General features: G+C 43.3%; 2 protein-coding genes and 2 non-coding genes across 4 annotated transcripts in view; all 4 read left to right on the plus strand.

Annotated features, from left to right (window-relative positions):
- LOC111138601 overlaps nucleotides 1-18,154 on the plus strand; it is an 896,555-nt gene that overhangs the window by 612,498 nt on the left and 265,903 nt on the right. The gene's annotated exons all lie outside the window — the stretch shown is intronic.
- On the plus strand, nucleotides 7,094-8,035 carry LOC111162601 (olfactory receptor 2B2). Its single transcript, XM_022527111.1, has one exon. It carries the CDS (start codon nucleotides 7,094-7,096, stop codon nucleotides 8,033-8,035), a length of 942 nt encoding a protein of 313 aa, XP_022382819.1.
- TRNAG-GCC lies at nucleotides 16,713-16,783 on the plus strand. Its single transcript has one exon. It is a non-coding gene; the product is annotated as a tRNA-Gly (tRNA).
- TRNAM-CAU lies at nucleotides 17,162-17,233 on the plus strand. Its single transcript has one exon. It is a non-coding gene; the product is annotated as a tRNA-Met (tRNA).

Here is an 18,154-nt window from a genome sequence, read left to right on the forward strand (position 1 = left end):
CGACTTACGAAGACGTCGCTGTATCTATGAACTTTAATTCTATCTGAATTCAAGCCTTCTTGGACACAAAAATAAATGGATCTATATCCAGTGCTTAAAATGGAGGTAAGTAGAATACATTTCCAAAAATTACTAAATTTGGGGCGCCTGGGTGGCTCCGTCGTTTAAGTATCTGCCTTCAGCTCAGGTCATGATCGCAGGGTCTGGGGTCCGGATCAAGTCCTGCCTCAGGCTCCTTGCTCAGGGGGGAGCCTTGTGCTACTTCTGCCTTGTGCACTCTCTCTCTGTCAGATAAACAAAATCTTTTTTTAAATTACTAAATTTATTTAGTATTACTTAGTAATATACTTATACATTAGCCTACCATAATTCTATAATATACTTACATACCAAGTATAGTATTATTTATGCTTAGTAAAATTTGAGTGTTCTAAGCACTCATTTCATAGACTACTTATGTTTCACATCTCAGCAAAGACCAAATTATCTGCTAGGAAAAATGTGCTTCATTCCACTTTAGCTTCCATAAGCCCTTATATATAATATTATTTTGAATATGTTTGTAATCTCTATGGGAAATCACTTTAGTACAGGTCAGTCTTAAGTTCTAATCTTCAGTTGCCTACTTACTGGCTCTCAGACCTTGGGCAGGTGACTTCTCTGAGCACATAAATTCAGTCTGCCTGCAAAATTAATTGTTCATAAATAGGAAAAACTTGGTTTTTTTTTAGCAAACTTCTTTGTAAATTATGCTAAGCCAAGCTACATTGTGTTAGCTGTGTGAAAAATCACTCAATATTCTTCCTCATGCTCCAGCAAGAAGACGGGATCTATGTGATATTTGGAACCCTATCTTTTAGGCATATGAGATAATTCGAGAGAACTTAAACAGTTTTTATGCTGATGGGAAATATCAATCCCATTACATTACAAAACATAAAACTGACATCCAAAGCCATTAACTTGTCCAATTATACAATGACTTACTGGCAGGTTTGGGACTAAAATTCTTGTTACCTCTTTTCTCAAGACTGTCCATATTGTGGTTTTTAGAGATGCTCCTGAGACTCTGTTAAACCTTATCTTTTTGAGTGTTCAAGCTCAGATAGGGGATGGGAGGATTCAACAAAGAGATGACAGATATAAAGTCAACCTATGTACAGGTTTTAAAAAGGACATGATGATATGTGTTCATCTGGGCAAATATTCTAAACCATGGGTGAAGACATTCTAAGCAGATCACCAATAAAGTTTGCTAATATCCCATCCGCAGCTTCTAAAATGCTCCTTCTGTTAACTTAGGGTTCAACCCAGACGTGGTCCCTTTACCAGTCCCCTTGGTATCTCACAAAATCAAATGTTCTGTTTTGCTGCCCAATTGAATATTTGCCACTCAAAGTGTGGGTAACAAGATGCTGCCCATATAGCTTCACTCAAAAGCAGAGGAATCTACTCAGTGATCCTCAACATATTAGCCACAATGCCCATATGCGTGAACAGTACAGATGTGTGAACAGGAAATAAACATAAACAGGAAAATGATCAGGACCCCATCTCATGTAAGTTCAGAGATGCAGATAAGGACTTCCTAGGTTTTTGGTTGCTTGTTTCAAATGTTAACAAATCCTTCAGTCCTAACTTTGAGACTATGAATTAGAATTCAAATTACCTAACACCTCTTGGAGGATTCACTCAGCTGAGGTCAGATGGAGATCCCATTTAGAGAAGGGTTATGTTTCAGGAGGAATTTTTGGCCCAGCAGCACAAAGGGATGGACACATTTGGGGAGAGAGTGTGTGAGATTGAGGTTGGGAGTGTGTGGGCAGGAAAATAATGAATTTTGAGACAATAAAAGTATATCAGAAATAAGATATACAGTGGCCTTGAAAGAGAACTACCAGGCTTCCTAAGGTATGATCTACATCAAGAAGATCCTGAGGGAGGAAAGAAGGTAAGAAGACATTTATAAAACGTGAAGATATTCTAATTTTAAGAAGCATACAATAAGATTTTATATTAATTTTAAAAAAACAAGCAATAAAAACATTTCATTAAGTAAAACATTCTCCTGGGAATTGAAATTTATATTTAGCTTTATAAATCGGGTGAGCTAGGAGAGTTTATAAAGTTAACATTCAAAGCCACAAAGATGAGATGTACTTCAATCCATTCTTTCATTTTTTGAAGGACGGGCAAGTTTCAGGTACTGCTCAACTTTTGTGTTTAGTTAATTACCCAATTAGTTCCGACATTATATACTTGCTGCCAGTTGTGCTCTTTTGAGATATTTAAACCAGTTGCCTTTCTTGTTGTTGAAAAACTCCCTAGACTGATTTCACGTGGCCAAATTGTCCCCCACTGCAAAATTTAAATTCAATTCATGAGGTTCAGCTTGGAATGAATTGTATAATTTGCTCCTTACAGCTTCCATTGATGTGGGATGCACCAATAACCCAGAGCTCACCCACTGGGTCTCCTTCTCTCTCTCTCTCTCTCTCTCTCTTTCTCTCTCTCTCTCTCTCTCTCTCACACACACACACACACACACACACACGTCTCCCTCAGATCATAATCCAATTTTCTAGCAAATAAATTTGCTGATGCAATCTGAAATATATTATAGTTATAGGTATTTTTAAATAATTCTTCCCTAAAGGAATCTACCCTTTAGTACCTTAAGAACTGACTTGAGTCTTTCCTGCTAAAACTAAAACTAGGTAATAGAAACGTTAATGGAATAATTACATTTTTATGCGGGATATAAACTGGGCATTTAGAAATCACTTTCATATTTAAATACATTCCATTGAAGGATAAGCAGTGAGCCAACCCTGTGTCCTGTGTCCTGCTCTCGGGTTTTCACTCTGTGTCTGTATCCCTGGCTACATTCATCAGGAAACACTCCTGACAGAGCAATGCACTTGTATAAAATTCGATTTTATGTAGTTTGACACATTTAAAAAGGAAACGTAAACTGAAATAGCTTAATTTTACTCAAAAGGTCCTCACCTTATGAAATAGTCCATTGTTAGGAAAGAACTATCTTTGTCTCCTTATGAGATCGTTCAGGCACGATTTTAAAGAAAAATCTCTCGCAGGTAAACTGGAGTTGCCCATTGTTTTCTGTTCCTTTAGATGCGTAGTAGAATGTTTCCACGTGTGTAACAGTAACAGAAACAGAACCGGAGAGAATAAGCTAAGGGGATGCCTCGAAGTCAAAAGCTTTTAGTCAAGAAAACCGAAAATCACATGTATGCTTATAATCTTTTCGTAATTCTAAAATGCCATTAATTGCAAGAGGTTTAAGCCTTGATTATGACAGCTTTGCAGCAAAACAAGATGGAACACCACCATCTAAAACACAGTTCTCTGAAAATTCTAAAGACACCTTAAAGTCTGTTACATAATGACAAAGAGAGAAAAAGAGGTACCAACTATAGGACTTTTAAATGGTAATAGATATGTGCTCTGGGCCAGCTCTGCTGGAGGGGGGCGATGGGCAAGCTCTGAAGATCTGCTCCGCACAACCCCCATGCTGTTTTTTAAACTTTCCACCATAGTTACTAAGCTCATACCTCTTTTGTGTCCTTGAGGCTTTAGCACCCTCTGTCAAATAAATAAATAAATAAAATCTTTACAAAAATTAAAAATAAAAAAATAAAAAGACTTAGTGATGTAGAACCAAGCCAGGAAAGAAGGATGGTAGACAACATGGAAATCACATAGGCTACATTTAATTTTTGTCTGACAGCCCCCATTTAGCTATTAGCTAATCAAACTGTACAGATTTTCCTTCTCCAAATATACTGCTATTACTCTCACAGCCCAGGATGGAAATTTTCTTTTTTCTTTTTTAAAAGATTTTATTAATTTATTTGACAGAGAGAGACACAAAGAGAAAGGGAACACAGCCAGAGGGAGTGGGAGAGGGAAATGCAGGCTTCCCACTGAGCAAGAAGCCTGGCTTGATCCCAGGACCCTGGAATCATGACCTGAGCCTAAGGCAGATGCCTAACCACTGAGCCACCCAGGCACCCCATGGGATGGGGATTTTAGAGCAGAGCTGGAAGATAGCCCACTGACTCAGTGCACTTCACTGGGTCCCACATGAATCAAAGTGGAAAGAAATAATAAAAATCAAAATAAAATAATAAGGTAAAAATAAAAATCTGAAAATCGAAGGAAAAATAAACTGATACCTAATTTATCCTGATACCCTCTGTGGGCCTGCCTCTGGTTTTGGTGACCGCACATACAACAGCTTCCTTTTTGAGGAGGAACCAACGGTGGGCACTGAGGGGCAGAATCCCGAAAGAAGGGTCATGCTGAGTTCACAAAGCCTTGGAGCCCATTTGGCATTGATGAGGTTGTCCTTTGATTTGAACTCACGCCAAAATAAAACGATTTCCATAAAGAATATTTTAAAAATTATACCATGACAAGGGAAACTTATTTAAAAACAAAAACAAACAAACAAACAAAACAAAAAAAACTCCTAGGCATAAAGATGAGTTTAAGTGTTGGAAATCATAAAGTCATGAACACCTGTTGCTATATTTTTACATACATACACAGATCCCCTAAATACCATCAGCTCCTGGACACTAAGAGCCAACTCTGACGTCTCTCTGTATCTTCAGGGTCTAGCACACTTCTGTCTGCAGGGGATGTGCTTCCTAAGTGGTTGAAGACTGATGTCCATCTAACTGTGACAGTGGCTAGTGTGCTGCGAGTTGCTACTTGGGCACCAAGATGGAGCGAAGGTCGAGTTTGTCTTGCAGGAGCTTCCAGGCTCGTGTACAAGTGACACGTACAACGTGTGTGAGGACGTGATGTGCACAAGCTATGTGAAGTAAGAAGACAACTGGAAAGAGGGAAGTGTTACAGTCAGGCTACACACAAAATTCCACTGGAAGGTCAAAGGAAGGAGCTCAGTAAATGGGAAAGGCTCATGAAGGAGGCAGAATCTAACAGTGATAGAAAAAACTTGAGTCAGGGGTGGCTGGTTGCCTCAGTAAAGCACGCCACTCTCAGGCACGAGGTTTTGCGTTCAAGCCCCATGCTGGGAGCGGAGCACATTAACAACAACAACAACAAAAGGAGAGAAATTGAATCAATGATGTGGCATTATTTTGGAAACAAATACAATAATAAAAGGAATTTGGCATGAAAGGAATTAGGTTTCCTGGACTATAGAAATGGTTGAAATTGTTTCAAAGTATTTTTTTGTGTGTGTTCATTCTTGCAATATTATCTAATAACTGTGCTTTTCCTAGGGGGAAAACCCATCTAAGACACAAAATGATATCACAACTATTTAATCTAAAGATGCGCTTTTAAGGGTGGATAAAGCCTTTAAGGGTTACTATGTGTGTGGAAGATGAGTGAATGTGCCCACCCCCCACCCAAAAAAAAATGAGTGAAGAAGTGTCTAGAGTTTGGTGCTCTGGAATCTATCAAACTTCTTCCCCTGATTGCTTTCTGGCCCAGCGCTGTCATTCCCGATTCTACTCCTGTGCTCCCCGCTGCTGTAGTACTTTCCCTGTCCTTGTGCCCTCACTGGCCACAGAAAGCCTGGGAGGATGTCACATGTGACATCACGCATGAACCAGAGTGCGTATCGGCTGAGACCGAGAGGGGATATTGTGGGGGGACTAATAGTCCCTAGAATACATAAAACAAAGTTAAAATACACATTGCTAACAGTTTAATGAACAAGAATAATAATGAAAAACTTACATTCCAATATTGATAAAAATAATGAAATAATTTCGAGTGTCCTGTTAAGATTTCTTTGGCATGAATCATTTTTAGCAGGTAGAAAGGACATATTCACATGGGGAACGCAGGGCCCTGAGTAGCTTCTGCCCAAAGCATCTCAGAGTTTCCACATCCCTCCCATCCTTTCCCAAATATGTCTGTGTTTCTCCAGGCCATGCACCTTGCCAGGCAATCTACACTAAAAACCACATGTCGGCCTCACAGCAGATGGTTACGTGAGCCTTGTTAGTCGGGTTGATGGTTTGGGGGTTAAGGAGGAAATGGGAAGCTTTCAATGGACAACCTTAAGAAATCTGGAGATCTAAAAACCGTAATTCCTCTTTGAGCACCTCAGAGGCCCCCAAATCACTAAAGTTTCTTTCATCCACACTGCTTTCTGGGGGTCAGCGTCCAGATTGAAGGGTATTTCTGTGCCTCACGTCAAGACAACTTAGAAAAATGTCATTATCTTCACCCTATGAGTGAAAAGCCTGAAAAAAGGGCAATGTGACCAAATTGGGCAAGGTGTGATCCCAGGCCTGTCAGACTTCACGTTTCCTTATTATTAAAAAAATCATGTATGAATTCTGAACTTCTAAAAAGTAAAAGGACATGTCTCCTTAAATTGTGTCTGATAACTTGCTAGATACTGTCTATATTTTTTTGGGGGATGGGAGGAGTGAGATTTAAACAATTTTAACTAATTTGCACAAACAGGGAATCTCACTGGCATTAAGGAGACATTAGAATAAATTTCAATGTCAGGAACTGTGCCAACTTCTTTTTTTTTTTTTTTTTAAGATTTTATTTATTTATTTATTTAGAGTTGGGGGAGAGGCAGAAGGAGAGGAAGAGAGAGAATCTCAAGCTGACTCTGGGCACAGAGCCTGACATTGGACTTCATCACATGGCCCTGAGATCATGACCTGAGCCAAAATCAAGAGTCCAATGCTTAACAAACTAAGCCACCCAGGCGCCCCAGAGCTATGCCAATTTCTACCTTAGACTAGGTATCAAGGCACAAGTGAGAACACCAACTTGTGAAATAACAAAAGGTCAAAGGATGCCTCCCGTGAACATGGAAACTGATGACCTGCTTTTAAAATTTTGTAATTCATTTTGCAAAGACACTGTTATGAACACAGAAACACTTTTGAAATACTTGGAAAGATATATTTTTATCAGTACACTTTTCACATTATTCATACTATCAGTCTGTAATTTGTGTAAATTATTAGCAAAGTGATTATAACCAACTGACAGTAAATAAATATGCATTTGTTACCTTACTGACCTTTTATACTTCAGGGAACAAAGAGCTGAACCACTGATCATGAGGCAGGTGAATGAGAGCGTCCCACAGGAGTTCCTCCTCCTGGGTTTCTCAGATCGACCATGGCTGGAGCTCCCGCTCTTTGTGGTCTTCCTGATTTCCTACATCTTGACTATCTTCGGCAATCTGGCAATAATTCTTGTGTCTCATCTGGACCCCAAACTACATACCCCCATGTACTTTTTTCTTACCAATCTGTCACTCCTGGACCTTTGCTACACCACAAGTACGGTTCCACAGATGCTGGTAAACATACGCAGCACCAGGAAGGTGATCAGTTACGGTGGCTGTGTGGCCCAGCTCTTCATTTTCCTGGCCTTGGGTTCTACCGAATGTCTTCTCTTGGCCGTCATGTCTTTTGATAGGTTTGTAGCTATTTGTCGGCCTCTGCATTACTCAGTTATCATGCACCAGAGGCTGTGCCTCCAGCTGGCAGCCGCATCCTGGTTCAGTGGCTTCGGCAACTCAGTGCTGCAGTCCACCTGGACCCTTCACATGCCGCTTTGTGGTCGTCGAGAAGTAGATCACTTCTTCTGTGAGGTCCCTGCCCTGCTCAAGTTGTCCTGTGCAGACACGACAGCCAACGAGGCAGAACTGTTCTTTATCAGTGTGCTATTTCTCTTAATACCCGTGATACTCATCCTTATATCATATGCTTTCATTGTCCAAGCAGTGTTGAGGATCCAGTCGGCCGAAGGCCGGCAAAAGGTGTTTGGCACGTGTGGCTCCCATCTGATTGTGGTGTCACTGTTTTACGGCACTGCGATCTCCATGTACCTACAACCGCCATCCCCCAGCTCCAAGGACCGGGGGAAGATGGTGTCCCTCTTCTATGGGATCATCGCACCCATGCTGAACCCCCTTATATACACACTTAGGAATAAAGATGTAAAGGGAGCATTTAAGAGGTTGATTGTGAGGGTCTTCTTAATCAAGAAATAGGAATGCCTAAATGATAGGTCTTCTTAAAGACTTGAGGTTTAAGCTTTTTAATAATTTGTCTCCAAGTTACCTTATCCTCACTACTCTTAGAAAGAACTGTTATGGTGATCTTCCTCAAATAAAATGTCATTGATAGAGAATTTATTTATTTTCTACCGCCCAAATATATTCCTTGTACGAGTCCCAAGAACTGGTCTATTATGATCCCCTGAAATAGTGTGACCTTAAAATATTTTAACGTCTCAGGCTTTATACCCCTGGTTTGTGTACGTGGGGGAGGGTTAAACTCCTATGAGACTAGAATAAAAGCTTAGTACACAAGACATTTTTATACACATGCAAATACATTCACACGTTAAACCCGCAGTCAACCCAAATGCATTCATATAGGGTCAACCCACACTTCTGTAGGAAATTTGACAGAAGTCCATAAAGCCATTCACAGCCCCCTCCTCCTAAACTGTAGATATAAGGTTAATAGCCCTAGCTTAAATTATTGACACTATCCCCACATCGTAGTCTGAAGATCCACAGTGATTCTTCTTCCACAGTTTACTAGATCTTCTATTCTCCTGCTTCTCTACTTTGTACTTCTGAATTGAACTGTCCTATTCCATTCACCAAATAAAAGTGAGCTGCATTTTAGGCCTGAATCAAATAGTTGTTTTTTGGGGGAAAAAAAAAAAAAAAAAAGTTTTTCATGATTCTCTTACAATCTGTAGTGTCTCTCTCTTTTTAAATCCTAAAGCACTGATAGTCTAAATCATGAAACTATCACATCAGATAATGACTTCCATTACTTATCTAAGGCACTTTTCTCGTGCAAGAAGCAAAGTGTATTAATTCCATGTTAGTTCCCCTGAGGAAGCGAAGACTGTAATTTACACTAATTCCACATGGCCTTCAGCTCTCATCGAAGGGCTGAGGAAGACACTTAAACACTGTGAGTTGGCGATTTGGTTGATTTTAGGATTTACGATTGTCACACTATAATCATTTTAACTGCCTCTTCACTACTCTTCTTTTCCCAGTTTTTTTTCTTCTACTAAATAGATCATAAAAACAAAGTACAATTACTAAGAAATACAATTAGCACGTTTCTTCATAAGATCTTCCAATAACAGCATACATTTCTGCCTCAGGGTAATTACAACCCAACACAATGGATCTCAAAACTTCTTAAAAGGTATCAGAACTCACGGGAGGGCTTTAAAACTCACACCCTGCTCCCAGATTTTCTAAGGTCTGGGTGAGGGAGAGGGCTGGAAATTTGCACATCTAACGAATGCTTAGGTAATGTGGATCTGGGGACCACACTTTAAAGTTGTGTGGGCTAATATTTAAAATAAATAAAGATGTTTTGTTGAGTTCCTATCTTTTATCTCCATGGATGAGAAATATAATTAAAAGGATAAATAGAAGCAAAATGCTAAAGGAATAGATTGACAGATGAGAGGACATTCCCCAAAGAAAATGCATTCATACTTTGAAATCTGGATAAATACTATACTGAACTTCCAGAGATAACTTTTTATATGATCTCAAAGTCAATGTCAGTGATCTTTAAAGAATTGTAAGGAATAGCAGTGAAACCGGAGTGATGGAAATTGAGGTATTTTGCATTTTTAAAAACGAGCCAGTATTTGGTTCAATGCATGATATCATGGTAAACTTTGAAAAAACACAATTAATACAAAATATATATACAAATACTTTACTATCAGTTTGTAATTATTTTAAGTTATTAAGTTAAAATATTATATATTAAATATGCTAATATAAATATATGACATATTTATTATTTAAATATTGATTATTATACTATTATATGTATTATATTATTATTTAATGTAATATACTATTTGACATATTAATATATTAGTTATTGTATTTAATACCTTATTTAAACTATATACTATATATTGTGGAGGCCAAGAAAAACAGGCTGTACCCACCCCAAGTTTAGCCTTGACATAAGTACAGCCATCTTGGCCCTGGCAGCCATCTTAGGTCTCTGAGACCAGTAAATGACCCCTGGCTCCGGGAAGACTGACCAGAGCAAATACAATGAATAGGACAGCTCCAGGAAGACTGACCAGAGCAAACACAATGATCAATCAGGAATAGGATGGCTTATCGTTGTAATAACTCATGTCAGGAATAACATGGCTTGACATTATAATAGATCATGTCAGAAAGAAAAAGGAAAAAACAGGAACAACATGGTTTGACATTGTAATAGAGCATGTCAGAAAGAAAAAGGAAAAAAACAGGAACATAGGGCTAGTAGTCGTGGCCCAATCACCTACTGACACCCCTGCTCTGCCTTTAAAAACTCGGACTGTAATCTGGCTCGGGGTCCAAGTCCCTACTCCGCTGTGTCGGGTATACTTGGGCCCAAGCTTAAGCCTGTCAAATAAACCCTCGTGTGATTGCATCGGTGTCGGCTCCTTGGTGGTCTCTCGGACACGAAAACTCGGGCATAACATATATAACTAGAATTCATTCTGGCTTCATTTAGAACCACCAACACTAAACTAACTTAGTCCAAGTTTATAGAGGTACTAGACTGATAGTCTTAGGGAATGTTAAGTATCTCGATTTCTGAGTAGAATTTGCCCACTTCTCATAGTTTTGTATAATACGGTGCAGTAATGACTAAGATGGCAAAGCACTCTATTTGCTCCTATCTGTGGGGCGACCCTATTGGATGGGGGGTGGGCAACATGGGCAGTGAAGAATGCACCCTGGGCAGAACAAGAGACAGAAATGTATTGGATACACTGGGAGGGAGCCCTGGGTGGGACAGCAAAGGAGAGCCCATCTGCCGCCACGTAGTTACAGGGCAGAGTGAGGGAGGCATGGGATGTATGGGACATTCCCCTTTTTGTTAACTGTGCTTTGCTGTAAGTAGCCCATTGGTTAGTTAGGGTTTATGGCTATTTCAAGGTGGGCTGCTGAATGAGGCTATCTGCATTCAGCCCTGCGGTCCCTGGGCCGTTATGCCTTGCTCAAGTTGCCATTGCTCTAGCCTCTTGTCTAAAAGTGGCCTCTACACTGCCTGCTTACAAATCCTCCCTCAAAAGGTGATTCCTAAACCCTACCACTCCAGAAGGAAGGCACTGTTGTCCCAGGAATTATATTCATTTGTCCTCCTAGAACATGCACTTACCAACAACTTGTATGAACTCAGAGATGACAGGCATACTAGATTAGAAGTGACACCAAATGGGAGAAATTGATAATTCTACGGAAGTCAGAAATAAAGTTAAAAGATAGAAGCCATAAGTAAATGGATGACAATGAACATTAATTAACGCAGAGGAATTCACTTCATATTCTGTACTACAGGCTACTAGAAATGGGAGTCCCATAGTGTCTCATCCGGGAACATACTCTCAATTAAGCATGTGATTATTGCCTTCATTATTGGCTTCATTACGTGTGACAGTCCTCAGGCACTCGGGCTGCCCTAAAGGAAAAACAAATAGTTAACTTGTAGAGATCACAGTCTTGCAAGACCGGAGTCTCCCTTAGTTTACAAATGTCCAGTGATTTGTGAGGAAGAGGCTTTCTTACCAATAGCCTAACTTCCAGAGACCCAGAACTCCGTTCCTGAAGCCCTAAAATCACCCTCCCCTCCATACAACTGAGGGAGGCTGAGACAGGGAAATTTAAATAATTTCTTTTAAACCTGCAGCCCATTGACAAGGATGTGGGATAGGAGGAATGTAACGTTCCTCCAGGAAGCTCCCAACTGTTTTCCTGTTAGTGCCTCATTAGAGGGAAAAAGGCCTTGGCTTGACGATAACAAGGCCTCCAGTTTCCTGAGAGTCTTCATTAGCATACGACAGTCCTTCTGGACACCCCCTTTGTCCTCACCTCCCCAACCCCCTAGTATATAATCACCATCCCTCACAACCTGGGAGCAGCAGCTCTTTCTGCCCATAGGTCCTGTCCCTGCGTTTTAATAAACCACCATTTTGCACCAAAGACTCCTCAACAATTCCTTCTTGGTCATTGGCTCTGGACCTCACCCTGCTAAATCTCACCTGTATTCCAAAACGACATCAATATTGCATTGTATAACTAAATTTTAAAAAAATAAAATTAAAGGTTTTTAAAGGCAGAGAGAGGGCATTAAACAAAGAAGGGAGAATGTTGAATAATCCAATCAAGAAATGGGCAGAGGACATGAAGAGACATTTCTGCAAAGAAAACATCCAGATGGCCAACAGACACATGAAAAAATGCTCCACATCACTCGGCATCAGGGAAATACAAATCAAAACTACAATGAGATCCCACCTCACACCAGTCAGAATGGCTAAAATTAACAAGTCAGGAAATGACAGATGCTGGCGAGGATGCGGAAAGAGGGGAACCCTCCTACACTGTTGGTGGGAATGCAAGCTGGTGCAACCACTCTGGAAAACAGTGTGGAGGTTCCTTAAAAAACTGAAAATAGAGCTACCCTATGACCCAGCGATTGCACTACTGGGTATATATCCTAAAGATACAAACGTGGTGCTCCGAAGGGGCACGTGCACCCGAATGTTTATAGCAGCAATGTCCACAATAGCCAAACTATGGAAAGAACCTAGATGTCCATCAACATATGAATGGATAAAGAAGACGTGGTATATATACACAATGGAATACTATGCAGCCATCAAAAGAAATGAAATCTTGCCATTTGCGACGACATGGATGGAACTAGAGGGTATTATGCTTAGCGAAATAAGTCAATTGGAGAAAGACAACTATCATATGATCTCCCTGATATGAGGAAGTGGAGATGCAATGTGGGGGGGTTGGGGGGTAGGAAAAGAAAAAATGAAAAAAGGTGGGATTGGGAGGAAGACAAACCATAAAAGACTCAATCTCAAAAAACACACTGAGGGTTGCTGGGGGGAAGGGGGGGACGGGAGAGGGTGGTGGGGATATGAACATCGGGGAGGGTATGTGCTATGATGAGTGCTGTGAAATGTGTAAACCTGGCAGTTCACAGACCTGTACCCCTGGGGATAAAAATACATTATATGTTTATTCAAAAAATAAATAAATTTTAAAAAAAAGGAAGAAGAAGGGAGGAATTTATTATCATTGTTTAGGCAAGGCCGTCCTTCTAAGGGGAGCCCATAGTAAATGCCTTAGTATTGACCAGGAAATCCCCTGTGGACTGGTCAAAGGTTACATTCCTGGAGGGTGAAACCGCAGTTAGATTAGGGATTAAGTCTTGGTTTCCTGATATGGGGGCTTAACTTCAGTGATGCCAATTGGGGCCTGCAGTGGTAGTTGCTTTTTTAAACAATCCAATTGGCTTTATTAAATAATTCATGCCTTGGGCGGTGTCCTACCCAGCAAGCATAGGGGAGCTGGAGGGGTGGTGCGGTGTACAAAATGGGAGGCTTCTGCAGAAGGGAGAGTGGGATAAGTAAGTTATTAGCAAAAAAAAAGAAAAGATTGTCCCAGGCAAGGTCACTTCCCTTAGGGAGAAAAGTTGAGGGTTTTATCCTGCAAATTACCTTCTTTTGCTTTGCAGTCCAGGATGCAGAGGCCCAGGTGGCTGACTGACGAGGTGGTGCCAAGGAGCGAGTTCCTGCTGACTGGGTAAGGCTGCATTTCTGGGGAAGGTCAAAACTGCAGTCGGGTCAGGCAGGAAGCCCAGGTTTGGTGACTTGGCCCAAGGGACACGTTTGGGTCCTGTAGTTTTCTTTTGAACAGTAAATTTTGAGGAGAGAGCGGGTACTGTTTACTGATTAGACAAGGCCTGTAAGAGAAAGAGAGGAGCCAAAACTAATTCCGGCTTACAGATACCCTTTCCTCAAGGCTGTGGGGGTGATGGGAAGGGGAACAGAGAACGTGCCACCCCAAAACACGCCACTGTGACACATTGGTTTTCTTTTGTTTTTAGTTAAAGATACTTGAGAAACAGCCAGTGCGACAGCCAGTCTCGGATGTGAAACGTACCCTCCCCGTACCAGCAGGGGTGAAGACATCCTCCCACCAGAAAGAGGGAACCTAGGGCTGTTAAAAAAAAAAAGAAAACCACAATTGAGGGACAGCAGAATAATCCACACCAAAGTAAACGGATATTTGGGAGGGGGCGGGTAGAAAAAGCAGACCCGGAAGCTCTAAAAACGGAGAAGATGCCGTCTTGTAAAGACAATTCACATTGTGAAGAGAAGTGTCCATTCGTAAGACTCCCTGTCCATACCAGGGGGAGAATGACGACTCTAACTCACTAGAAATTGTGGGGAGGCGGGGGGGACGCGGCGGCGCCCAGACTCGAGTCTGTGTGGCAGCCCTTCCGGGTGCTTGGCCTGGTCACTTCCGTAACCGCCTCTTTCCCACACCCGCCCCAACGTCTTTAGCTGAAGTGACTTGGGCCATCCTGGGGCGCGTTCCCAATACGGCTGTCTCCTGTGGAGACATGAGGGAGAAATATTTTATTAAACTTGTTAATTCTTGTTCGTTTCTTGTATTATTGTATAATGGGGGGGGTATATTTTCTCCCCAAGAGAGTCTGTATCAATCGGGGTAGAGAGAAAATCAGGCCCGTCACAGTGTAGCGTGTTTGCCGTCCGTCTGGTCGCCGCTTCGCAAACGCGCTGTTCTCTGTCCGGAAGGTACACAGGCGCCTGCTTCGGCCGCTCGGTTGTGTCTCCTGCTTCGACGGGGGCCGCCGCGTGGCTCGTTTTTCTCCTGTTCCTGTGCGTCCGTCCGACGTCGCTTTGCTCACCAGGCCAGGGAGGAGCGCGGCGCTTCCGTTTCTCACGGGACGTTCTAGCTTCAGAGGGGCCACGTCCGCCGGAGTCCGGGCCCATCTGGACCTAAGGCCGCGCGGCGGGGCTGGAGGGCGCCTGCGCGGGTCGCCCGACGCCGTCACCGCACGCAGGACGGGGCAGGGCCCGCGGGGAGTCTCGGGAGTTCGCTGCCACGGGAACCGCTGCGGGAAAGGTCAGTCCTTGGGCCCCACCCGTCGTCCGCCCGGTCGGCCGCTCTGGCCTCCGCGCCCCCCCGCCCCAGCCTGTCTGAAGTGTGTGAAGAGGCACGAGCGGAGTGACCCCCTGTGGGTGCCGGGGACGCCGCGCTGAGGGTTGCAGGCTCGCTCCCCGGTCGGCGGGTGCCTGCGGGCGTCGAGGAGCCGGCGCGGTGCCCGGAGCCAGAGCTGGGCCGTGAGCTAAGCGCGCCGGACTTCTGCGGGGGCCTCCGAGCCGGGGCGCGGACGAAACAAGGGGCACGATTGCCGCGTCACACGGAACTGAATGTGTGAGAAGAAACACACAAGCAAGAAAGGGGTCAAATGTGTGTGTCCTTCTGAGGGAGGGTGTCGCTGCGTCGAGTGTTAGGGAAAGGCCTCTGGTAAGAGGACCTAGAGCTTCTGAGTGAAAGATGCTCCTGAGGAGGAGAGAGACTGAGGAGACGAGAGGCTGGCCTGGGGGCCGCAAGGGAGAGACACTAAACACTTGCTCTGGACTTGCCCTCGGGGGCTTCAGAGGAATTGCGTGGCTCTTCACGGTTGGAGCATGGTGAATGCAGCTGGAGTAGGAACAGATGGGGGGCGGTGTGGGGGGGGCAGCTCAGGTGTTGTGCATGATGTTAAGGATCTCGGGTTTATCTGTGCCCAGTTACACTTGATCTCTTTGCCCCCAAGTCCCCAGGCTAAGCTGAGCCCCTAAGCACCAACTACAGGGGAGGCTGTGGGTCCTGGAGGGTAGGGGTGGGAATGAATGAATGAGCAACACGGTCCTTCAGAAACTCGGTCATACTCGGTCGGTTGAGCGACTCCTTCAGCCGGGGTCACGGCCCCCCGGCAGTGGTGAGATTTTAAAGGTTGTTTAACTTCTGAGTTTAGCCCTTATGTTTGTCCTCAGATTTGGCAGACTGCCCTGAAAAAGAAACAGACTAGGAAAATCTGTGCTTCACAGGAAAATTCCAGCACACCTTTCTGTTCCGTCTGATCCTGGCCCGCGGGAGCTACTTCACAACTGTCATTTGTAGGCAGCCGACAGCAGTAGAGAACAGTCCGTGTCACTAGACATGCAAATTATTTGTGTCTCCTGTTGGGACATGGACGCTCCACCGCCCCCCCCCCCCCCCCCCCCCCCCGCGGCCACTTACATCGCGGAAAAGCCAGTTGTGCCCTGTGCACGCGTTCGCGTCAACATACCTGATCTATCCATGGCATCCCTTTGAATTCTCCTCTGACCTGGTAGTAACAGCTGATCACTTATTTCATTAAGGGGCTAAATAAAGACTTCATTTTTATATTCGTAGGAGAGTTAGTTATAATTGTACCTTTGTTTGTTTGTTTTGAAATTACCCTTCTTTGAGACCTCTCTGCGCTCGCTTTAACTGCAAGGAGTTTCCGGTGCCACCTGGGTAACCATGGCAACCGAGGCCTGCCTCGCCGCCTGCCTTGCTTTTCTGCGAGGCGGCCAGCAGAGGGCGGTGCTGGGCGCATCACCCCCTCTCGGCCGGCCTCCGGGTCGCGGGATTTGCCACGAAAGTGAGGTTTTCCTGAAAAGTGGGGAAGAAAGGGCATTACAAGGTTCTAGTCGGTAAAAGCAAAAAACGAGATAAGAAGAAAGAAAGGTACGTGTGTTAGCAGTAGCGAGAAAAACAGCGGGCTCAACGTTTTCTAGCTCCAGCGTAAAACTTCCAGTACCAGGCATTGGTGGTTCAGTGGTAGAATTCTCGCCTGCCACGCGGGAGGCCCGGGTTCGATTCCCGGCCAATGCAAGGGCAGTTTTTTTTTTCTCCCTCCCTTTCAATCCTTTCAAATCATTTTGAAACGACCCCCGTGTAGCAGTAGGATTCCTTCCACTTTCGGTTTCTGAGCCAGTTCATCCATGGAGACGAGACGCAGAGTCGCTTCTGCTGCGGTCAGTGTGGCAGGCTGGCGACCGCTGTTTCCCCGACTGGAACATCAGATTTTCCGCTTTCATAATAGGTAGAGTCTGTGTGCTCTGGAGTCATCTTTTGTTGGAAACCTGGGTAACACTGGTATGTAGGCTTTGAAGAAAGAAAGAAAAAAAAAAAAGGAATATCTTCGGACAAAGGCCGCAGCCTTTGGAGGAAACTGTAAAAGGATTACCGAAAGGGTTTTTGGCTGTACCTAGCAGAGTGGCGCAGCGGAAGCGTGCTGGGCCCATAACCCAGAGGTCGATGGATCGAAACCATCCTCTGCTAAGGTAGCTGATCTTTTTCACTTTCTTTTTTAGCCCCCACCCGGCTCCCCCTCCGCCCTCCGCCCTCCCCCCTCCCGCCAAATTGTATACATTTACAACACAGCTTTAGAATCCTATCTTCCCTTGGTCTCTAACTGAAGCTTTAGTAACTTTTGGACGAAAATAACCCACCAATCAGAAGTCTCTAACTAGCAATGTCAGGTGCCCTCTGTTGGGAGCAGAGAATTGATTTTAACCCATCAGCTGGCAGCCGCGTTGTAAACAAGACTGCAAGTTTAGAGGCCAAAAGAACCAAATACAGAGATTCATTCAGTTTGGAGAATTTAAAATTTAAAATAGCAACTTTCCTAACAGTGTCCCTCTACCTCCGCATCCTGGCTCTGTTTTCCTCCTCAGCACTTACCACTACCTGGTAGACAGTATCTTTTATACTATATATTCCCCCACCCCCATCCCCCACCCCTGGGAGCTTAAATTCGCAAGAGAAGAGGTTTTTGTTGTTGTTGTTTGTTTGTTTTTGTTGTTTGTTTGTTTTGGTCTGTTTTGCCACTGTGGACACTGTGGTATCTAGAACACTACCTGGCCCATCTTAGGTGCTGGTGATTTGGTAAATATGTCAAAAACTGCAATTTCTAATGCAGCAAACACCAGTATTGGACAGTTTACTCCATCTTCTTTTACATTTTAAAAAATTAATGGAATAATACAAAAATGACTACACAAAATTGATCTATTATTTAACATAATGATATAGTCACTAGAAACCTTATTTTTAAAGAAAAAGAAAAGCACACAGAAACTGAAGCACTCTTTTAAACATCAGCTCCAATCCTAGTTCTCTTTCTCAGGGCAACTCTACATGAATTTGATGTGCATCTTTCCCCTTTACGTTGTTAATAATTTTTATTTGCAAGGAGCAGCA

Source organism: Enhydra lutris, unplaced genomic scaffold (assembly GCF_002288905.1).
Source record: "Enhydra lutris kenyoni isolate GAN:26980312 unplaced genomic scaffold, ASM228890v2 scaffoldscaffold93, whole genome shotgun sequence".
Taxonomy (NCBI): Eukaryota; Metazoa; Chordata; class Mammalia; order Carnivora; family Mustelidae; genus Enhydra; species Enhydra lutris.